Here is a 25,419-nt window from a genome sequence, read left to right as displayed (position 1 = left end):
TATTTGTTGCTGATATTATTTTATAATGAATTAAAGCTATGAAATATGTATAGATATGTATATGATAGCATTGCATGATAATTATTTTCCCTTTACTTGCACTCATGTGTAACATTTTAGATGTTATGCACTTTATAAATTACATTAAAATCCACTTTTCTGTTAGTTGGCAAAAGGAGGTTCATGTTGCCCTTCAGTATCCATGTGGATTTATGCTACTAGTATTATTTCTGCTTTCCAGTTGTATGACTTTCCATGAAAAATTATACTACACATGTTTGGTGTTGTACTTCTGTTTTTAAATGTCACAGCAGGAAAATGCTAACTTACTATTAACCATTTGAAGGGTTCTATGTTTTCTTTAGAACCAAACTTAGAAAGTAAGTTCAACCACTGTGGAAGACAGTGTGGAGATTCCTCAAGGATCTAGAATGAGAAATTCCATTTGACTCAGCAATCTCCTTCTGGGATATAGACACAAAGGATCTACTATAAAGACACAGGTACATGTATGTTTATTGCAGTACTGTTCACAATAGCAAAGACTTGGAACCAACCCAGATGCCTATCAATGACAGATTAGATAAAGAAAATGTGGCACATATATACCATGGAATATTATGCAGCCATAAAAATGGATGTGTTCATGTCCTTTGCAAGGACATGGATGAAGCTGGAAACCATCATTCTCAGCAAACTGACACAAGAACAGAAAACCAAACACCACATGTTCTCACTCATAAGTGGTAATGAAACAATGAGAACACAGGGACACAGGAAGGGGAACATCACACACTGGGACCTGTCGAGGGGTAGGGAGCTAAGAGAGGGATAGCATTAAGAGAAATGCCTAATGTAGATGATGGATTAATGGTACAGCACACCACCATGGCACAGGTATAGCTATGTAACAAATCTGCACGTTCTGCACATGTATCCCAGAACTTAAAATATAACAATAGAAAAAGAAAGTAATTCAGGATCCTATCTCCTCAGGCAAAGATGATTTACTAGCATTACCTAGAAAGGTGAAAAACCTGTATTATAATACATTTTGCAGAGACTAATTTGTGAGAGAGCAGTCTGTTTTTGCAACCCTAACTTTTAAAATACATACAAATAAATAATTTCCACTGTCCAGAAGGTTTTAACTGATGAAACTGGCCATAGGTATTTTTATACCAAATTCTAATAAAAAGACAAATAGTTGTGGTGTGCAGAGAGAAAGAAGATAAAAATGAGTGTCTAAGTAGTTAGAAATTTGCAGCTATAACATATATAAGAAACACACATAAAATATGTATCACCTATAACAGAAAACCTAAAGGCTGTACCATGTGTCCAGACTTTGGTAGACTTCATGGGCATAGTTGTAAAACTAAAATAAAAACGACTATCACCATAAAACAAATAAAAAAGTCAATGTTACTAAATCAGGGGATCGTATTACGATATTATCTTCAATAAAATGTTTGTGTTGGTAAAGAACTGTCATAAATCTTTCATACAACATTGATGCACTAAATTTGCTAAGTAAATTCAAATCTCCAGGAGAACATTAATATGTAATAGTAAAATATACAGAGTTGTTCAGATAATCATCGGGGAAGGTCTGGGATCAAAGCGGCTCTAAATAATTCAACAACATCAATAATCTTAAGTGAAAAGGTTCCCTTTAGTTCAATTATCATCTGCTCACCTTCTAACCCATAGACAGCTAGTCTCCTCCTTTTGTAACAACTACCTCTCCTTCTTGACTTTTTATTACTTTCAAAGTATATTTTCTTCTTTTTGTATTACAGTATTCCTGTAGACTTATATTCTCTGCCAAGCATTACTTCCCCAATACATGAACGAGTCCAAGAAACAGCTCTAAATGCTTATTTTCCAAGATTGACAGTACTAATAGTTATGGGCACTAACATTTTTGGAAAGATCTCAAGTCTTTTTGAGCCAGAACAAAAACACAAATATATTTATATATTGAAATTAATCCTTATGCATGAAAAACCATATTTCACCTTTATGATTTGGAAATCCTAATTACAAACAGATATGACATATATATATATATATATATATATATATATATATATATATATATTCTACACAAGTGATAAGGTAAATATCTAACTTTACAGAAACCATTACCAATTAGTGCATTTTTTCAGATTAACAAATATTAGGGTAACAGTTATTTTGCAATAGTTTTTTGAGACAGGGTATCTCTCTGTCACCCAGGCTAGAGTGTAGTGAGGCAGTCACAGCTTCCTGGAGCCTTGAACTTTCAGACACAAGCAATCCTCCCACCTTACCCTCCCAAGTAGCTGCAGCCACAGGTGTATGACACCACATCTAGCTACTTATTTAATTTCATTTTTGGTAGAAACAGTCTCGTTATGTTGCCCAAGTTGGTGTTGAACTCCTAGGCTTGAGTAGTTCTCCTGCCTGGAGAACAATAAATAAACAATGAGTCAATTAAAGACAGATATAGTATTCAAGGAAGGAAATTTCATATATGTTTTCAGCATAAGTTGAGCTCTGGCAGAGAATGAAAAATAAAATCTTAATGCTACATAAAAATAAGCTTAACTGTATAATAAATCAAAGTGACTATAATGTGGCACTAGTAAAGATTCACTTTCATTTTTATGACTTATTAGCAACAGCTTTGATTGTGATGATTGCTCTGTCTAAAGTCTCAGTGCATAAAACATTAGAAATTATATAGCATTCAGTTAGTTATATTAAAGTCCGATTACAAAAGTCTGGCATGATACATTTTCTCATTTACAAGTATTTAAAAGTAGCTATGGGGCAGAGTAAGATGGCAGAATGGAAGCATACACTGTTTGTCCCCTTCTGCTGGAATAGCAAATTTTAACAACTGTCTATACACAGAAACCCTCCGTGACAAGAACCAAAAATCAGGTGAGCAATCAAAGTACCTGAATTTAGCTTCATATTGTGAAAAGAGGGCATTGAGAAGAGCAGGAAAGACAGTCTGGAATCTCCATTGCCAACCCCCACCCCATCCCCCAGGAGCGGTTATGAGGCACAGAGAGAGTATCTGTGCACTTTGGTGGAGGGTGGGGAAGCACAATGACTGAGAAACTTTACATTGAACTCAGTGCTGCCCTGTCACCGTGGAAAATTAAGCCATGCTGGGCTCAACCAGCATACAAACAAGGAGGGAGCATTTGGATCAGTCCTAGACAGAGGGGAATCACCCATCTCATGGGTCAGAACTTGAGTTTCATGGCAAGCCTCACCACTGTGGGGTAAAGTGCTCTGGGGTCCTTGGTAAACTTGAAAGGAAGTTTAGGACACAAGGACTCCAATTGCTAGTGCTGGGCTGGGCTTAGAGCCAGTGAACTTGGGTGGCATGTGACTTAGAAAGATACTACCTGGTACAGCTAAAGGAGTGCTTGGACCATCCCTTTTCCAATCCCATGCAGTGCAGCTTGCAGCAACATAAGTGAATCCTTCCTTCTGCTTAATGAGAGAAGAATGAAGCATAAAGAGGACTTTGTCTTGCATCTTGGATACCAGCTCAGCCACTATAGGTTAAGTCACCAGGAAGAGTCATGAGGCCCCCATTCCAGGCCATATCTCTGAGATGACATTTCTCAACACACCCTGGGCCAAAAAAGGACCACTGCCTTGAAGTGAAGAGCCCAGTCCTGGAAGCATTTATTACCTGCTAACTAAAGAGCCCTTGGGCCCTGAAAAACCACCATTAATACCCAGGGAGTATGCAATGGGCCTTGGGTTCTGAGACGTGCTGGCTTCAGAAAAGACACATCACATTTGCAGCTGTTGTGGCTACGGTGAAATATTTCTTCTGCCAAAGAAAAGCAGAGGGAAAAATGCAGGGGACTTTGTCTTGCACTCTAGGTACCAGCTCAGCCACAGTGCGGTAGGGCAGCAATAAAGGCCATTGGAGTCCCTGAGTCCAGAACTAGGCCGTTAGAAAGCATTTCTGGACCTGCCCTGGGCCACAGGTGAATCCACTACCCTGAAGGGTTAGTTCCAGACACGGCAACATTCGCTAAAAGCTGAGGAAGAGGGCTTGGGCTGTAAGTGAATACTGGTGGTGGGTTAGAGAACCCCATGAACTAGCAGTGGTGGGAGCCAACAGAGAGGATCTTCAGCCTATAGTAAGAGGAGGGAAGAGTGGGAAGGACTTTGTATTGTCATTTGAGTGCCAGCTTATCTGCAGAAGAACACAACATCAGGTATATTGCTAAGGTTTTCACTCCAGTCTTTGGCTCCCAGACATCATCTCTGGATACTCACAGAGCCTGGGGAACTCATTATCCTGAAGGGAAAGGCCTTGAGCAAGTCTCAGTACCATGTTGGCTTCAGGTCTGACCCAGCACAGTCCCAGTGATGGTGGTCACAGGGTGCTTGCATCATTACACACCCTGTTCCATGGGGCTCAGCCCAGAGAGGGGTACTCAATATGTTTGAAAGTAAGGGAAAAGAGTAAGTTTTTGCCTGGTAACTAAGATAATTCTTTCAGATCTTATCCAACACCACCAAAGCAGTAACACTGTGAGTCAGTCTGCAAAAACCACAGCATTATTGGGCTTGGGACTTAAATCCCTTCAAATACCTGGAAAGCCTTCCCAAGAACAGGCATAAACAAGCCCAGTCTGTGAAGACTATAATAAATCTCTACCTCTTTAATTCCCAAACAATGAAGAACACCTATAAGAATTAACGACATCCAGGAAAGCAGGACCTCATCAAGTGAACTAAATAAGGTACCAGGGGCCACTCCTGGAGAAACAGAGATATATGACCTTTCAGAAAGAGAATTCAAAATAGCTGTTTTGAGGAAACACAAAGAAATTCAGGATAGCAAATTGAAGGAATTATGAGTTATAGCAGATAAATTTAGTAAACAGATTGAAATATTAAAAGGAATCAAGCAGAAATGCTAGACTTGAAAATGAAATTGACATGCTAAAGAATGCTTCAAAGTTTCTTAATAGAAGAATTGATGACACAGAAGAAAGAATTAGTGAAACACAAGGCAGGCTATTTAAAAAATACACAATCAAAGGAGATAAAAAAGAATAATAAAAAAAAACAATAAAGCATGCCTACAGGATCTAGATAATAATCTCAAAAGAACAGATCTAAGAGTTATTGTCTTTAAAGAGGAGAGAGAGAGGAGAGAGAAAAAGAGATAGAAGCAAGAAGGATTGACAGGGATAACATAGAGAAATTTCCAAACCTAGACAAAGATACCAACATTCAAATACAGGAAGGTTATAGAACATCAGGCAGACATAACTCAAAGAAGACAACTCCGAGGCTTCTAATAATCAAAATTCCAAATGTCAAGGATAGATAAGGGATTCAAAAAAAAAAAAAAAAAAAAAAAGACATAAAGCTACAATACATCTGGCAGCAGTTTTCAGTGGGAAGCTTACAGGCCAGGAGAGAGTGGCATGACATATTTAAAGTGCTGAAAGAAAAATCTTTTATCCTGCAATAGTATATCTAGTAAAAATTTCCTTAAAGCATGAAGGAGAATAAAGGCCTTCCCAGACAAACAAAAGCTGAATGATTTCATCAAAACTAGACAGGCAATACTAAAGGGAGTTCTTCAATCAGAAAGAAAAAATATGTTAATGAGCAATAAGAATTCACCTGAAGGTAAAAGCAAAGCAAAAAACAAAGAAACAACAAAATACTCACTGGTAATAGTAAGCCCACAGAAAGACACAATTAACCTAACAGTAATTATGATGTAAAAGCTTCTCCTATATTAAGTAGAAGGTCTAAGTGATGAACCAATTAAAAATAATAACTAGAACAACTTTTCAAGACATAAACAGTATAATAAGACATAAAGAAAAACAACAAAATGTTACAAAGTGGAAGGATGAAGTTAAAGTGTAGAGTTTTTATTAATTTCCTTTTCATGAGTTTGTTTCTTTATGCAATCAGTTTTAAGTTGTCATTGGTTTTGAATAGTGGATTATAAGACAGAGTTTGTAAGCCACATGGTATTCTCAAATTGAAAAACATGCAATGGATACACAGAAAAGAAAAAGCAAGAAATTAAAGCATATAGCCAGAGAAAAATCACTCTTACTAAAAGAAAGATAGGAAGAAATAAAATGAGAAAGAGAAGAATGTAAAACAAACACACAGACACAGACACACACACACACACACACACACACACACACAAAATGGCAAAAGGAAGTTCCAACTTATTGATAATAGCATTAAACATAAATAGATTAAACTCTCTAGCCAAAATAAAAACAATGGCTTAATTGGTGAAAAAATAAGACCCAATGATCTGTTGCCTATAGAAATGCACTTCATCTATAAAGATACACAAAGACTGAAAATAAAGAGTTGAAAAAACCTATTCCATACCAATGGAAACCAAAAAAGAACAGGAGATACTACACTTATATCAAACAAAATAGGTTTCAAGACAAAAAGTGTAAGAAAATACAAAGAAGAGCATTATATAATGATAAAAAGTTCAGTTCAGCAAGAGGATATGACAATTGTAAATATGTATGTACCCAATGCTGGAGCTCTCAAATATATAAAACAAATATTCTTAGAGATAAAGAGGGAGATAGCCCCCAATACAATAATAGCTGGATAATTCAACACTCCACTTTCAGCATTGGACAGATTTCCCAGACAAAAAAAAATTCATGAAGAAACATCAGACTTAATCTTCATTATGGAATAAATATCTTAATAGATATTTATAGAACATTACGTCCAAAACTGTAAAATATACATTTTTCTACTCAGCACATGGATAATTCTCAAGAACAGAATGTCAGGACATTAAAGTCTTAAACATTTAACAAAATTGAAATAGGTATCAAGTGTCTTCTTTGATCACAATGGATTTTGAAATTAAGAACAAGAGGAATTTTGAAATTATACAACTACATAAAAATTAAGCAATATACTCCTGAATTGACTAGTGGGTCAGTGAAAAAATTAAGAAGAAAATTTTAAAATGTTTTGAAATTAATAATAATGGAAACACAACATACCAAAATCTAAGTGATGCAGCAAAAACAGAATTCAGAGGGAAGTTTATAGCTGTAAATGCCTACAGCAAAAAAAGAAGAAAAACTTCAAATGAACAATTTAATGATGCATTGTAAAAAACTAGAAAAGGAAGAGCAAGCCAAATACAAAATTAGTATAAGAAAATAAATTAAAAGGTCAAAGGAGATATAAATGAAATTGAAATGAAGAAAACAATACAAAAGATAAATGAAAAAAAAAGTTAGTTTTTTGAAAAGTTAAAGAAAGTTGACAAACCTCTAACTAGACTAACTAAAAAAAATATAGAAGATCCAAATAAATAAAGGAGAAATGAAAAAGGAGACATTATAACTACTGCTGCAAAAATTTTAAGCATCACTGGTGGCTGTGGTAAGCAACTATATGCCAATAAATTGAGAAATTTAGAAGAAATGGCAAATTCCTAGACACATACAACCTACCAAGATTAAATCATTAAGAAATAAAAACAACTTGAACAGGCCAATAACAAGTAATGAGATCAAAGCCAGAATAAGGAGTCTCCCAGCAAAGAAAAGCCTGGGACCTGATGGCTTCACTGCTGAATTCTACCAAACATTTAAAGAACTAATACCAATCCTACTCAATTTCAAAAAAAAATTAGAGGAGGAGGGAATATTTCCAAACTCATTTTACAAGGCCAGTATGACTATGATACCAAAACTAGACAAAGACACATCAAAAAAGAAAACTACAGGCCAGCATCTCTGACAAATGTTGATATAAAAATTCTCAACAAAATACTAGCAAACCAAATTCAACAGTACAATAGAGAGATCATTCATCATGACCAGTGGGATCTATTCCTGGGATGCAAGGATGATTCAACATATGCAAATCAATCAATATGATATACATTATATCAACCGAATGAAGGACCAAAAACCATATAATCATTTCAATTGATGCTGAAAATGCATTTGATAAAATTTAACATAAAAACACTGAAAAAAATTGAGTATAGAAAGAACATACCTTGACATAATAAAAGCCACATATGACAGATGCACAACTAGTATTGTCCCAAACGTTTCCTCTTACATTTGGAACAGGACAAAGATACCACTTTCACCACTGTTATTTAACATAGTAGTGGAAGTCCTAAAAAAGGCAATCATACAAGAAAAAGAAACCACATCCAAATTTTAAAGGAAAAGCTAAATTATTCCTGTTGCAGATAATATGATTTTATATTTGGAAAATCCTAAAGACTCCACTAAAAATTATTAGAAATGATAATTTCAGTAAGGCCACAGGATACCAAATCAATATACAAAAATCAGTAGCATTTCTATATGCCAACAATAAACACTCTTAAAAAGAAATTCAGAAAGTAATCCTATTTATAATTGCCACACATAAAATTAAGTACTTAGGAATTAACCAAAGAAGTGAAACATTTCTACAATGAAAATTATAAAACACTGATGAAAAATATTAAAGAGTACATGAAAAATGGAAAGATATTCCATGTTTATGAATTGGAAGAATCAATATGGTTAAAATGCTCATACTACTCAAAGTAATCTAAAGATGTAATGCAATCCTCATCAAAACACCAGTGACAGACTGCATAGAATTAGAAAAAGAAAATCCTAAAATTTACATGAAACCACATAAGACCCAGAATAGCCAATGCTATCTTGAGGAAAAAAAAAAAAAAAAAAAAAACTGGAGAAATCGTATTTACCTGATTTCAATTATACTACAGAGCTGTAACTAAAACAGCATATACTGGCATAAAACAAGACACACAAACCAATGAAACAGAATAGATAATGAAGAAACAAATCTATATATCCACAGTGAACCCATTTTCAATAAAGTTGCCATGAAAATACATTGAGGAAAAGACAGCCTCTTGAATACTTGGTGCTGGGAAAAATGCATATCTAACTGCAGAAGAATAAAATTTGATCCCTATATCTTATCTTATGCAAAAATCAATCAAAATGGATTAAAGGCTTAAATCTAAGTATGAAACTACTACAAGAAAACATGGAGCAAACATTCCAGGACACTGGTCTGGGCAAAAGTTTCTTGAGTAATACTCCACAAATAAAGGCAACCAAAGCAAAAATGGGCAAATGGGATCACATGAAGTTGAAAAGCTTCTGTAGAGCAAAGGAAGCAACTACCAAAGTCAAGAGACAACCCAGAGATGGAAGAAAAATATTTGTAAACTACACATCTGACAAGGGATTAATAATTAGAATAAATAAGAAGCTCAAACAACTCTACAGGAAAAAAAAAAAAATGTAGTAATCTGATTTAAAAATGGACAAGGTGATCACTTACTATAAATGAAGTAAATGATTCTTAGGCTTTATATATCAAATGTGAAACATGACAAGCCTTTAAGTCTTTTTTAGTTTTATTTTGTTGAGCTTGCTTTTATTTTATTCTGTTAGCAATGCATTTATTAATGGTTAAATGCACTGGAGTTACCATTAACACTGCCAACTGAAAAAGAACCACAACAAATTTAAGAATGCCAGGAAATTAGCTGCTCAAAAGTTCTCAAGTTCTGTCTCTACATGATTGACACATTAAAACAAACAAACAAAAAAACCTGAAATAAATGATATATTTAAAAAAAAATTTTTTCTAGTATACATATTTGTAACTTTAGCTTCTCCAACATTTTTGTGTTTAAAATAATATCATGACAGGACTGTGTTACCAGTCATTTAAAAATAATCTGACATTGTTTCTGGTGTTTGGTAATTATATTTTAAATTTGAAACAGGTTGTATAATTTTATGAATGATAAAAATGCATGAGTGTCTAACAAAATGATGCCAGTAATTTTTAGGTTACAATGAATCTGTGACTGGATCTGTATCAGCAGGGATCCGTATAGCACAAAGATATTGTTTTTTTAAAAAATAATTAACTCAAAGAAAAGGTCCACATGATTTTGAAGCAAAAACAGTATTATGTAAAAATAATGAAAGTAAAAATACATAATGAATTTTCAGCCAATAAGTTGAAATCAAAAATTGTATTTGCTAAACAATTCTACTGTTCATCTCATCTTATTTTAATGTTAAGTTGTTTTTTTTTTTTTAATTTTCATTTTTCTTTTAGATTTCAGGGGGTATATGTACAAGTCTGTAACAAAAGGAATATTGTGTGCTGCTGAGGTTTGAGCTTCTATTGATCCTGTCACCCAGATAATGAAGATAGTACCCAATAGGAAGTTTTTCAGCCCTTACTCCCTTGCCCCCCTTCCTTTTTTTGGAGTCCCTGCTATCTATTGTTGCTATCTTTATGTCCATGTAAACTTGAGATTTAGCTCCCACTTCTAAGTGAGAACAGCATGTGAACTCAAGAGTCCGCTCCCACTTGTGAGAACATGCAATATTTGTTTATTTTATTTTACTTTATATCTGTGTTAGTTTGCTTAGAATGACAACCTCCAGTGGTATCCATGTTGCTCTAAAAAATACATAATTTTATTCTTATTTTGTTACTGTGTAGTAGTCTATGATGTATATGCAGCACATTTCCTTTATTAAATCCACCACTGATGGGCCCCTAGGTTGATTTCATTTCTTTGCTATTATGAATAGTGCTGTAAGGAACACAGAAGTGCATGTAGCTTCAAGGTAGAATGATTTATTTACCTTTGGGTATATATATCAACTAATGGGATTGTTGGGTCAAGTGGTAGTTCTATTTTTAGTTATTGAGAAATTTCCAAACTCCTTTCCATAGTGGCTGAACTAATTTACATTCCCACTGATAATATATGAGTTTCCTTTTCTCCACAATCTCACCAACATTTGTGATTTTTAATTTTTTTTAATAATAGCTGTTCTGACTAGTGAGAGATGGCATCTCATTGTGGTTTTGATTTGCAACTCTCTCATGATTAGTGACGATGAGCATTTTCTCATGTTTGTTGGCTGTTTGTATGTCTTCTTTTCAGAAAGGTCTGTTCATGTCCTTTGCCCACTTTTTAATATTTTTTTTTTCTCGTAGATTTGTTTAAGTTCCTCATAGATTCTGAACATTAGGACTTTGTTGGATGCACAGTTTGTGAATATTTTCTACCATTCTGTAGACTGTATGCTTACTCTATTGATAGTTTATTTTGCTCTGTGACGAAGCTCTTTAGTTTAAGTTCCATCTGTCAATCTTTTTATTGCTTTTGCTTCTGGGGTCAGAAATTATTAAGAATCTCAAAGATCACCTGTTTTTGTGAGTTATATCTTCTATATTTAGATAGATTGTATTAGAAATTAAATCTGAGAAATTTTTAGAAACAGACTGTTACTACAGCCAGCAGTTTTGCCCACCAGTGTTTTTGCACCATCAATGCCCATGTCAATACAAATACAAAGGAACAAATACTGTGTCAGAATTATAATGAACACAGTTTTGATCTTGTGGACTCCTTAAAAGGGATTCCAAATTTCCACGAACCATGCTTTGAGTATAGCTGCAATAAAGGGTTAATAGTTCCTGTGGGCAAAGGAGACCTAACACAATTCCCTTTAGCTTTCCCCATAAGCTGCAATAAGATATTTTAATTATTTACTAAAATTTTAAATTTTGAATAATTCATATATAACCTACAATTTTTCAATATTAAATTAATAGCAAGAAATACTTGAAAGTAATTTAGTAGGCATTATCAAAATGTACGTTCAGAAATGAAAGAAGCCAAATATTAGAGGAGAATAAATAAATAAATGACCTCCATATAGGAAATTTCCTATTTCTCCATATTCTCTAAATTTGTGCCTTTGAAAAAGTTATCTTCCTTTCCTCCTTTCTTTTCCTTTATATTGAAAAAGGCATGCACAAAAACAATTATCTTTAAGTTATGTATTGTATGTTACAGGTTCTACGTCTTTCTTTCCTTTTATTACATAGAATGTGAATTCAATGGAAAAGTTCCTAGTATGAAGAATTTTTTTTTTCTGATCTGTTATAGTTTATAAGAGAAATACGAGACAATATAATGGATCTGTCAAAGAAGTAGAAGAGAATACTTGAACAGAACAACTCATGTATATAAATGCAGTTATTGCAAAACACTTACTAGGCTATGCACACTCCAAAACTGCCACTGGCATTTCTCCTCATACTATTGAAAAAATTCTTAGCATCACCCCGAATGACTGCTGCAGAACCCAAGATCTTTTGTAAGCTATAAAATTCCCTACAGTGCTATTGATATAAACTGAAAACTAACTTTTCAGAACGATGGGAAACAATTCTCTATTTTTGTTGTTGTTGAAGCAGTCGCACTCTGTCACCCAGGCTAAGTGCAGTGTTGACATCACATCTCACTGTAGCCTCAACCTTTAGGGCTCAAGACATCCTTTCACCTCAGCCCCCTGGAGTAGCTGGGACCATAGATTCACCCCACGAGGTCAAGCTAATTTTTCATTTTTTTTGTAGAGACGAGTGTCTCACAAAACACCCAGGCTGGTCTTGAACTCCTGGAATCAAGGAATATTCCTGTCTCAGCTTCTCAAAGGGCTGTGATTACAGGTATGAGTCACAGCACCCAGTCTTCTCTCTCCTCTCTTTTTTGCATGCTCTTAATGTGACTGTAATATGTGAACACATTAAAACAAAACTTAGATCTCTCCTTTAAATAGAAAACAATACTCCTATTTTGACCATTTACTATCTGTACTTGACAGAAAACTCAAAGGAAATAATGTTTAAAGGTCTAGATTCATGATGTTTGATTCTAAGATTTTTTTTTCCTTTTCAAATGATCTATTATACAATTTCATATGCAAATTTCATTTAAACATATTTCAAGCTTTTTTAAAAAGCCAAGGGAGGAGGGAACACGTTAGCCACTACTTTAACAGACTATAAAAAAATTGCCAATACAAATTAACATGTTGTTATACAAATTCTAACTAGAATGGCAACATGACAAAAATCAACCACAAAAATCCTTAAAAATGAATAAGCCCCACCAATGAATATTAGTGATTCTAAGAGAATTTAAATACAAGCAACATATCTGTTTTCATTCCTCCAGAAATAACTACCAATATTTCTTCTATATTGTCCCTACTGAAAAGTCCATTAAATTTAACTTGATTTTAAATACTCATTTTTTTAGCTTTAAAATAATACATTAAGGATAAACATATAGACAGAAAGTAGATTAGACATTGCACAGGATGGTGAAGGAAATTGGGATTAACAGTAATTGGCATGCAGAATCTTATTGTGGTGATAAAGATATTCTAAAACTGATTGATTGCAATGGTTGTATCACTTGCTAAGTTTACTAAAATCATCATTGTACAATTGCAATGAGTGAATTATATGGCATATAAAAATGCCTCAGCAAATTTACATTAAAAAATAAATCATTACATGAGAGAAGCCAGACAAAAAGTATATACTATATTAAGCCTTTTATTAAAATTACAAAATGGGCAAAAAGAATTTAGAGTTTTTAAAGTCAGGATAGGGCTATCCTTGTAGGAAGGAACATGGCTGGTGAAGAGCATGGGGCGGGGGGGCGCTTTCTGAGGTGCCATTCATTTTCTGCCTTATCTGTGGTAGTTACATGGATGAGCTTAAGTTGTGAAAATTCATTGAGCTGCACATGTATGATACATGGAATGTTCTATAGGCATATTATACATCAATTAAAAAGTACATACATATGTACACAGATACACATGTCTGTTCACAAATGCATTTTCAGTTTGAAAAAAATAGGCAATTATATATAAAATAAGGCTGTTATATCATATATTTTAAAATATATGTCATTATAAAGCTTATAAATGATATTCAAATTTATGTCCAATTTATAAGAAGAATTCTAAAGGTAGTTTTGTTGTTGTTTTTGGGTTTTTCAGCAAGCAAATAGCGTCAAGCTAGTGTACTATCCAGCAATATTAAGGCTTCTTAACAGTACGTGTAACTCATCTACAGAGAGGGTTTTAATGGGACAAAGGGGCTTGGTACCAAGTAGTAGCACATTAGGAAGAGAACTCAGACAGAATAGATGGTGCTATGTCCACAGTAGAACAGCAAAAAACTATGAACCAAGGATGAGTAAAAGGTTATCAGAAAAAACGTATGCTCTTGTGTTCTTTTCTAGTGTTCTTCCACTTACATAGATAGTATCACTTAGTCTCTTCTGGTTCCACTGCTGCAGCCAGCTTTCAAGAAGCAGCACTAAGATTTCCTCTCCAGCGAAATGCTCTCTTATATAATCTAGCTGAAAGAGCCTTCCTCCTTTAATCTCTTCAATAAATATAAATGAGGTAAAAAGTAAAATGCTGAGCAAATGATATAGTTGAGTTTTTCTATTTGCCAAAAAATATATAGCTTTATGGGGAGGAAATACGACTGGGTTATTCATTCACCAAACCCCAAAGTAATTGTTATGGTAAATTGCATGTTGTAAACTTTCAAGTGCTGGTTTACAACTGAAATATTTTCATTGATAGTTAAGGATAACACGAAATGTAAGCTGAATGCCAAATGTAAAATTTCTAAAGTTATCCAGTTGCTAAATTGTCATTTTAATATTTAGATATCCAAAGATATATCATATTTTTTTAAAACTCTCTGAAATATATAAACATAAAACAAAAAGAAAGAGGAACCATATACCATTCAAATAATAGAGTTAAGAAATCTTTTAAGTGGCATGACAAAATTAGAGAGCATATTTAGTTATTCATTTATGTATCCAAAGTTGGTTTTAAGTAGATTCAACAGGCAGTCTGCCTTCTAGAAGCTTACAATTTGCTGTAAACAAGGCAGCTGTATGGTAATATAGGTTTGTTAATGCTTAGATGAGATGAGATAAAGAGGAATGTAGATAACAATTTAGTAAAAGTATAAGTTGCTGAGAAGGACAAATAAATATGTTGTGATGTTTTAACAAGTCCTCTGGTAGGATAACGACACAGAGGTAGAGCATGGAATATTGGGGGCTTGGACAGAATGGCATGAGAGCACACGTGACTGTAGAACATGCAATCTGGAAGGCAATGAAGAAAGTGGCTTCTCTACAGCATATATCAGATTACGTAGCTCCACTGAAGAAAAACGGAAATCAAGAGTTATAGCCTTTCAATTCAACTTCCAAATATTTCACACTTAGCTTTAATTCACACGTCAGCATATAGTTTAATTTATGCCTTTGTTCAATGTGTATTCAAACATCTGTCTCAATGACATTTCATGTCTCTCCTTGCCTGGGACATCTGTCTACTGCATCATGCTGAAGCAAGCTATGGGCTTGTTTAAAAAGATTATGCAAGGATATGGTGATAACAATACTATTTATACTGAGTAATAATTCTCCATAAGATATGCTTTGAAATGTTTAGACTCTGATACAGTCTCTTTCTAGAAGTTTAAGTAAAAGAAAAGCATTAAGATACCTTAAAAAAACATGTTTCCATTATGATTTAAGTTCAAAAGCATTAATCTATTTAAACTGTTTATATCATTAGCTTGATATGTCCATATCATATGTAATAATTATTAGCACTATTTAACATGCTGTGTTTGGCATGATAGTGTAACTAAGTTCATTATAAAGCAGCTTAAGTGGCCATGGCCATTGCGTCTCTTGAGAGCTTACAAAATGGAACCTGATTTCTTTTCTCAGAGAATCAAAAACATTTACTTTGGACAAGTATAAATGTAGTACATTTAATAGTTAAAATTCAAGTGAGAAACTGCTTCCATGGAAAATTAACCACAGTTATTTCAGGTAACTGACAACTCATACTTGTGAAACCACCAGGAGGGCTTACATGAATGATTTACTAATGGTGTTTAAAGCATTTTTACTCTGCAGATTTGTCACTTTATGTATGCATCCCATATAGTTCAGTGGCTCCAAAGACTCCATTATAACTACTTTTTTGAAATAATTATAAGATTAAAAGCTTATTTTCAGAGCCGTTAATAATATCAATGAAAGGATTAAAACAAATTTCGGTGAAAATCATATAGAGATGAAAGAGCTAATGCTTCTATTACATTTTAAGTGAAAAATGAATCAGAGAAGGTAGTATTTTCTCCTCAACCTATAACCCAAGTGAATTCTATAGAATCTTATGTTTGATTAACTAAAACAAATTAAAATAACAATTTAGTCACAGTACCTTTCCATACCACTTAAACAAAATCACTCCTAAAAGACAATTATAATATCTCCACACAACGAAATAATTAGCACTCTTTCAGGCATAGCATTTAGGATAGTTGGAGGTATGTCAAATATATAACAATGATAGAGACACACAATGGTAGCAAGATGCAACCAACCTTTATCAAATGAAATCCCTAATATTAATTTTTTATTTCTCATTAATGCTCATCTTAGCAGGAGCCATCATATGAGTAATAGACAAATAAAAGCCCTCGGATTTGTCCAGACTTCATCATCCTTCAAGTACACACCAATGTTTTAATCATCAAAAACCTGACATATTATAATTTATATTGATAATTTATACATCAGTAATTTATAAAACTAAGATATTCACTATCAATGCATTAATTACATCCAAAAATACTTAGAATTTTGTATTTCAAGAAGATAAAAGGTGAAAAATAAGGAAGGCTTTCTTAAGTACAAGAAATCTTGTACTTAAGATCTGTACTTGAAATCTACTTGTCTTTAGACTTCAATTTGTTTAGTTTTACCTAAGATAGAGTTTTCCCTATAAAGAAGTCCTTAAATAATAGAAGGAAAAGAAATAACTGAATAGCTAAAGGCTTATAGTAAATGAATGACTTTATCCCTGATTTCTGAGAAAGCATGGCAATAGTGAACAATCATCTAAAAGATACATAATATTTAGTTAACTTATCAAGAAATTTTAACATAATTTAAACCTTATATAATATGCATTCCTATTGTCCAACCTCTTTAGAAACAAAAATATTTTTCTTACCCACTGATATTATATGGTACGTTAATTTATAGTAGGTTAATATGGCCAAATTTAGACTGCTCAAATGTTTAAATTAATTTCATATGCTGAATAGCAAAACAATACTTTTTAAATTAATCCTTAATCAATAGTCATACTATATTTTGATTGATTCATAATAAAATTATCTATTAATTTTTACTTCTTCCTTTTTTATCCCCCACATTTTTAGAAAGTTATCATTAGCAGTAAAATTTTTTTGCAATTTTTGGAGAAAATTCTATTTTTGAAAATTGTGACAAATACGTTTACTATCTCATGTAATGAACTCAGTTCTAGAGAACACTATCAAAATAATTGCAAGCAATTTTATGCAAACCATGACATGTAATAAATAATCAAATAAATTGTAATACTTTTTAAATGCTATTTGCAATTAACATTTTGGTGATACAGGGAATAGTCTGACATGGAAAAACTATTTCAAAGTATCCTAAAATACATAACACTGTTTATATTCTTATGTTCAATATGTAACACAGATGCATGTTGAAGGAATATGTTATATGCACAAAGAAAAGAATATTAGAAGTATCATACCTTTGAGACATAATCTTATAGGCATCTGGCAGATAACATCGGATATTCTCCATCTGAGCAGGGTCAGAGTCACAAATTTTGTCATCAGTCCTGCCATAGTTGGCACTTTCTATCATGATGACATCTGTTCCTGGACAGCGGAGCTCTATAGGATAGCTCTCACAGGACAGCTCTCTGCGGACCACAGCCATCGGAATTGGGGCACGGCTGAAAGCTGCAGAAAGGAAGAGGAAGAAAAGAGATGCCACTGTTACCACATAAAAAGGAAAATTACACATGTTTGCTTTTCCAGTGCTTGGGGTAAATCAATACCAAGATACACAGCAGTTAAGATTCATAATTATAAATAAACTAGAATATTTTTCATTTCAGGAACTTTATGTTTTTCTTCTAATCTAACAAAAACAGTTATTTCTTAAAATCTTTATCACATTTTTTTCTTATAAATGGAAACAGGCACTGTCGATTTTCTACTACACTCTTGGCCTGGTGTGTCAGACTAAAACTAGATAGAAATATCATCCGGTTTATACAGTCAAGATACTCAGATAAACCTTGCATGTGTTTTTTCCTTCTCTCTTTTTAATAACAAAATCATGATTGAAAAATTGCACTATTGTTGACTTTAAATATACTTATGTAAGTAATTTATTTCAATTTTAAAATACACTTCTATTGTTTTTAGTAATACTTCATGAATTAATTGAAGAATTAATACATGCTATTTATTTAAGAAAATGGAGATTCCTTTGGAGGAAAAGTTGTATTTTCCTTTAGCTCCTCCCCATTCTTTTCCCTACAATGGCAACAGGTAACCAGTTAACCATATGGGGCCCTCCCAATTAGAACTTTCTAAACATCAACAGAATTATGCATCTTCTCCCACTCCTTTTTCCACTTTATTCTGGTAATTTTACTCAGGTAGTATCATACTATATATATTGTTTGATATTTTATATTGTTTCATTTATAAATGTAATAATATATGATGGAAATCTTTCCTTATCTGATATTCTTTTCTTCCTTTTTAATGACTACATATCATAAATATATAAATTATTTAATTGGTCCTATGTCCATGGACACTTTGAAAGGTCTTGGTATTTTTGTGTCATAATATTACAAGAAAGCCTGAACTTATCTGCACACCTTGGCTGTAATATTTGTGAGAAAACCTAATTATCTAAATACATTTTATGGTACATTTCTAAAAAATGAAATTGATGGGTCAAGAAGGCAACACATTTCAAATTTGGCAAATATCAATAGATTTCAAATAAACTTGAAAATGTATACTTTTACCAACAATACCTTCTTTTTCAAAATTTAATATTATCTATTTCTTTAAATTATGTCAATTTGATAAAAAATGCTATAATATCTTTAACTTGCAGTACTTTACTTGTACAGTGGAATATATTTTCATATGTTTATTGACCTTTTATATTGCTTTTATTTGTGAATGGCTTGCCTGCATTTATGTAAAGTTTGCTGTTATAAAAGTTTTGCATAAGAAAACTAAACATTTATCCTTTATATTTATGAAAAATACTCTTTTTCTAGCTTGATGTTTAATTTTAGATGTTCGTGGGACACAAACACACATCCACATATATATGTGTATGTGTTTATATATATATATATATATATATATATATATAAACAGAGAAAGAGAGAGAGAGAGAGAGAGAGAGAGAGAGAGAGAGAGAGAGAGAGAGAGATGGAGTTTCACTCTTGTTGCCCAGGCTGAAGTGCAATGGTACAATGTACAATCTGGGCTCACTGCAACCTCAGCATCACAAGTTCAAGCAATTCTCCTGCCTCAGCTTCCTGAGTAGCTGGGATTACAGGTATGGACCACCACGCCAGGCTAATTTTTTGTATTTTTAGTAGGGACAGGGTTTCTCCTGGTTGGTCAGGCAGGTCTCGAACTCCTGACCTCAGGTGATCTGCCTTCCTAACCTCCCAAAATGTTGGGATTACAGGCGTGAGCCAGCCACGGCACCCAGCCATATTTAATTTTTATACAGAAAAATGTCTTGTCTTTTCCTGTCAAGTTTAACAGTTTCCCACTCCAAGATTATGAACATAATCAGTACATTATTGGGAAAGAGTTAAATGTCAAGTTATGATAATTCAACAAATCTTTTATAAGTATGTAATTAAAATTTTAAATGAAGTGTTTACCAACTGTTGAGTATGTCGATTTCCACATTAAGAGACTCAGATATAGAGAAACATATGTGATAGCTGAAATTTGCATTTATAGTTGGTTAACTCACTAATGTGCACATGCACAAAAGACATATATTTAAATAAATATATGTTTTCTCTACTCATGGCTTTTTTACAAAGCATGAACTGTGAAAAGAGGAGAGGGGAGAAGCAGGGAGGTGAGAAAAGGGAGGGGCAACAAAAGAGAAAATATGTAACTATAAATATTTTAACTGAAGTTTAGAGAAAATATTGATTTGGTTTATGAAACATACCTATAATTTAAAATTGAGGAGTGATGTGGGTTTTACCTCATTTGTATGATATTTTTGAAAAAGTTTAACTGTACCATAGACCCTAGGCAAAACTTCTTAACAGTTCCCTTGAAATTCTTCAAGCTGCACTGCAGTTAATTGCATTCTGGTTGGTGTTCAACATTTTATTTGTTTCTCTCTGTGGCTTTCTTTTTTGGGCACACACACGTACACGCACACACATACAGAAGAATCTAGCATATCCACAGCATTGATTGAAGAGAGTTAACACAATTAGAGGTTGGTTATAATGCTATTTTTAAAGTTTGGTCTTGTGTCAACACTTAGCAAGGTACTCTCACAATAGATACTGAATTTCTGATATGTGCATTTCTATTGTCCTTAAAATAATTCTTTGTTATCATTCAGAGACTGAATGGTTATTTAAATCTGAAGCCCTTTTACATACTGAGATTCTATTTTCATGGATATAGACATTTTCATTAATGTATTTAAAGTCTTATATAATATAACCATTGAATTTAAAAAGGACTTGGTCAGTTTAGATGGAATCATGGAGGTATTTCTGTTTTTGTTTTCAAAAAAAAGACCTTAATATAGAATTTGCAGAATGTTTTAGAGTAAACTTTTATACATTTATTAAGAGACAAATTATTTCTTAACTTTTATAACCATTTTACAAAAAAAGAATACATTGAAACTGCTTCCAAACATGTAATTAATCTAGGTATACTACATGACTGAACCAGTCAATTATTTTTTTTTTTTAAAGTTAATTTAACAAAGAAACAGAAAATAAGCAAAATGCATTTTTTTTTCCACTAAGTGGGAAATTTTGTTCATTAAATTCATGGGTCAGTTTTGCCAAAACATTGACACAGCTTTAATCTGGGTCTTCACTGTTAAAAATATGATTAAAAACCAGATGCTAGATATTTGCAAAGTCAATTAAAATGTTGAGGTCCAAATTTTCCATGTATGTTTTGGACTTGTAAGAATGATTCAAAAGTTATGGATATGGTAATTTTTACAGAGAACCAGAGTTTATTTGTGTATGCTTTCTTCCACTGAATGTATAATTGCATTTATATCATCAGTAACCCAGTGACAAATTGCACTCCGTAAATGATGGATGCTTTGTTTAAGGGAATTTGTTAAAGGGAATGTATTACCGGAAACTACTCTATAACATTATCTAATTAACTATTTAAATTACTTTTAATTATGTTACTGTTTTAAGAGCAACAAAAGTTCAAAAGAAAAAAAAATTTTTTTTTGTTAGAAAAGTTTTTTGCCATTCAGTTATCATGCTACCAATGGAAAGAGTTGGTTAGAAGAGAAAAGCACCAAAATATGGAAAATGCCAAAAATTAGAATGCAGAATAAACAGTCAAATAGTCTATTGCATGTTGTACCAGGTTAATATTGCTTTTGGCGTTGTGGAGTGGCTCATGACATCATGATTTGGAGTAAAGAAGACATATACAAACCTTCTTATACCCCTTCCCACTTTTATTCCATGAGGTAATCTGTTATATCAGAGAATACAGTGTCATCTATTAGGTGTCTAATAGAGGTCTGCTGAATAAATTGGAAAAGTTCTAGATGTGAAATCTGGAAACCTTCTGTTAGGACGCCATACTTTGGAACTACTCACTGACCATGGGACTGACTAAAGGGACATGAACTAGTTAAACTTCTCTGATACAGATGCCAGAACCTCAGAAAGTTTCCTAATTCCATATCAAACATACAGCTAGTGAAAATTTATTTTGATCAGGTATTAACTGTGAGGAAAGCACATAAAAATAAATATCAAATAATAAAAGAAATAGTTTCCTATTCTTGCTCATTTGTTTCCACAGAAATTAAACCTAATTTTTCCTTATTTTCTGAGACATTGGTCACGTTGTTATTGAGAACTCTTGTTCTCTGTTTCCCTCTCCTTGAGTTATCTCCCCTATTGATAAGCCTGTTTGGTGATGTTTGACTCGATATGCTATAAGTTGTTGGTGAACTTGTGTGTGATAACGAAAGACCAGGCTAGGGATGGGAAGTCAGAAGGCTAGAAGTAGGTGACCAGTCAAGAGTCAGGTGGGCTGGGAACCATGGCTCATGCCTGTAATCCCAGCACTTTGAGAGGCCAAGTTGGGCGGATCACCTGAGGTCAGGAGTTCGAGACCGGCCTGACCAACATGGTAAAATCCTGTCTCTATTAAAAATACAAAAATTAGCCAAGCATGGTGACACATGCTGGCAATCCCATCTACTCAGGAGGCTGAGGAAGGAGAATCACTTGAACCCAAGAGGCAGAAGTTGTACTAAGCTAATACTGCACCATTGCACTCCAGCCTAGGTGACAAAGTGAGACTCCAACTCAAAAAAAAAAAAAAAAAAAAAAAAAAAAAAAGTCAGGTGATTCCTCTTGGTCTCCAAGGACTGGTGTCAGAGACTTGCCAAGGTCACCCTAAGCTATTAACAGGGGACTTTCAAAGAAGGGATATTACTTCAGACATACAATTACAGGGCAAAAGTTATCAATAAGTAAAAAACCTAAACAGTCTAAGAGGTAAGTTGCCAATTAATTGGTTGAGGATGTAGAAAAATATAATGGATGCAGTTTGAAAAAAATACATTAAAATATATTAAAATACATTAAGTTTAAGGTGTCAGGATACCTGCAAATGGTCAATAATCAGTTGGATTCATGAGTCTAGAATTCAGGAGTAGAATATAGACTAAAACCATGTTAACATATAAAGAAGCTAAGGGAATGTCTATAGAGTAAAAGAAGAGGGATGAACAAAGAAGTTGGAATATCAGAAGTCACTGTCAACTTGAGGAAGGCGCTACTTAATCATGCAAGAAATATAGAGAAGGGCATTTCATAGCTATTTAAGGAAGATCTTGACTGTATGGACTAAACCACCTACCACTGCACTGGGGGAAGGGAATGTAAATAATTATGTGATAGATGAATCAAACATTTATCTTTCTCTCCCTGGGCCAAGTCTTCAATGTCCTATTCAAATCTTTTCTTTTCCCTGCATTGTTCCACACATTTAGTGATCCAGTCAAAAAAAAAAAAAAATGAGGTCTACACATTAATGATAGACTGGATAAATAAAATGTGGTACATATACACCATAAAATACCATGCAACAATAAAAAGGAATGAGATCATGTTCTGTGCGAGTACTTGAATGGAGCTGGAAGGCATTATCCTCAGCAAACTAATGCAGGAACAGAAAAACAAACACCACATGTTTTCACTTACGACGGGGAGCTGAACAATGAGAACACATGGACACAGGGAGAGGAACAACACACACTGGGGCCTGGACACAGGGGGAGGGGGAGGGAGAGCACCTAAGTGATAGATTGATAGGTGCCCAAACCACCATGGCACACACCTGCCTATGTAACAAATCTGAATGTTCTGCACATGTATCCCAGAACTTAAAATAAAATAAAATTAAGAAAGAATAAGTGCTACCGCCTAATCTCCATATAGTAGAGATGAAAATCTTTAGACTGCCCTATTTGTCTGTTTGCTACAATTATAAAAGCATTAGCAAAATGGCTTATATTTGCATTTATTTTCTATTTCATTCCCTTCATATTTTGTTTACTCCAAATCCGGTGTATTAAAAAATAAATAAGAAATCTATCAAAGATTTTTTTTAATAAAACAATAAGAAATGCAAATTAGAAGACTTTTGTAGTAATAAAGATGGTTGTTTTAAATGGGTAATGACAAAGAACGTATTTATCAATGTTTAGAAACAAAAAAAATATATATGAATTGATGACTGATTGAACATGGAAGGTAAGGGAGAGAGACAAGAATGGCTACCAGGTTTCTGACATGAACAAATTGTTAGATTTTAGTTTCATGAGCAAAACTGGTAGGAAGTTAAATATATAAGTCTATGAATCAGAAGAGTGATCTTCATCAATTCCAGAGTTGAAAGATAGTGCTTAAAATCGCAGCAGTAGATAAGATAACCTAGGGAGGGAGCGTGGATATTTAAAGAGGTCCATGTGAGTCAGGTTAGGCAATCAAAGAAGCAATCATGTCCTGGATATGCAGCAACTATGGGCCTTTAAGAGCATTCCTTCCAGAATTTGCATCACATCACAGTCAAGCTCATTCAAGAAGAGCTATCTCTAGTAGGGAAGTGCCCCACATTTTTATTTTAACTGTCCTCAAACTGACTCTTTGCTGATTATAATACTGAAAAACACAACCTTAGATGGAAACTTATGATGGTAATGAGACATGTATGAACAAGCATGTACGGCTACTGAGCATGTGCACCGAGAGAACCACCCAGAACACGCTTACTAGTAAAATCTCTTTCCACCCTCTTATGAATAATCATGTCAGGCAACTCCCATAAAGGGAGTTTTCTCACCAACAGTGGCTGTCTCATTCTTATGAGCAACCCTCTCTGAATCATCTTTCATGGTATACGGTCTATTCTGCACCTGACTTTCAAAATATTCTTTCTTCTTTGCTATAAATTGCTCCATGCTGCATCTCCTTTGCTGTGTGCCCCTTAGTTAAATGCTTTTAAACTAAGAACGAAGCTTTCACAACAGCCGTCAACACATGTGGCAGTTTTAAAATGTGTTCACAATTATTTGATACTCTTCCAGTCTTCTTCCCTTTCCTCTTGAACGTGGATGTACTTAGTGACTCACATCTAACAGACTTAGTGTGATATAAAGGAGTATGTGATTTCAGAGAGTAGTTCATTAAAAACACCCTGACACTTCAGCCTCTCTTGGGTCCCTTGTTTTGTGCAAAGCCAACTATCATATCTTGAGAGCACTCAAGCAGTGCTGTGGAGAGGTCCAGGGAGCAAAGAACTGAGGCCCCCAGCACGAACTTGAGGCACACGAGAAAGAGGCACCTTGGAGGCTGATCTTCCACCCAAGAGAAAGCCTTCCTTCAGGTAACTGGAGCCCCATGAGAAACCCAGGGCTATACCCAACTAGTTAAACTACTCCTGGACTCCTAACCTACAGAAACTGTGTAAGATAATAAATGTTTATTGTTTTAAGCCACAGAGTTTTGGGCTATATAATACAGCCCAGAACCACGCCTGAAAGAATGTTTAAAGAATTGAAACTGAAACTCTTAGATAGATATTGAGAAATTATCAAATCAATGAAAGAAAAATATTATGAATGATCACACAAATGGTCTAGGATTACCATTCTTTTGCTTTAACAGCATTTAGGTGATTAATTTTTTATTTTATTTTATGTTTTAATGGAAACAGCACTGAATTACTAATAGGCGCTAAAAACGATATTTTCCACTAAATCTC

The 25,419-nt window shown here is 33.8% G+C and overlaps 1 protein-coding gene across 32 annotated transcripts in view; it reads right to left on the bottom strand.

Moving 5' to 3' along the window:
* The window catches only part of ADGRL3 (adhesion G protein-coupled receptor L3), an 846,433-nt gene that overhangs the window by 443,572 nt on the left and 377,442 nt on the right, over positions 1–25,419 (bottom strand). For all 32 annotated transcript variants that reach the window (XR_012516839.1, XM_074396184.1, XM_074396178.1 and 29 more), the window contains one exon: positions 17,592–17,805. Coding sequence is in view for 31 of the 32 variants with exons in the window: in XM_074396184.1 (XP_074252285.1) it covers positions 17,592–17,805 (214 nt within the window). In the remaining variant the exon portion in view is untranslated. The remainder of the gene's footprint in view (positions 1–17,591; positions 17,806–25,419) is intronic.

The sequence above is a fragment of the Saimiri boliviensis genome, chromosome 3 (assembly GCF_048565385.1).
Source record: "Saimiri boliviensis isolate mSaiBol1 chromosome 3, mSaiBol1.pri, whole genome shotgun sequence".
In the NCBI taxonomy this organism is placed as follows: Eukaryota; Metazoa; Chordata; class Mammalia; order Primates; family Cebidae; genus Saimiri; species Saimiri boliviensis.
This window is presented reverse-complemented; position numbering and strand designations above follow the sequence as displayed.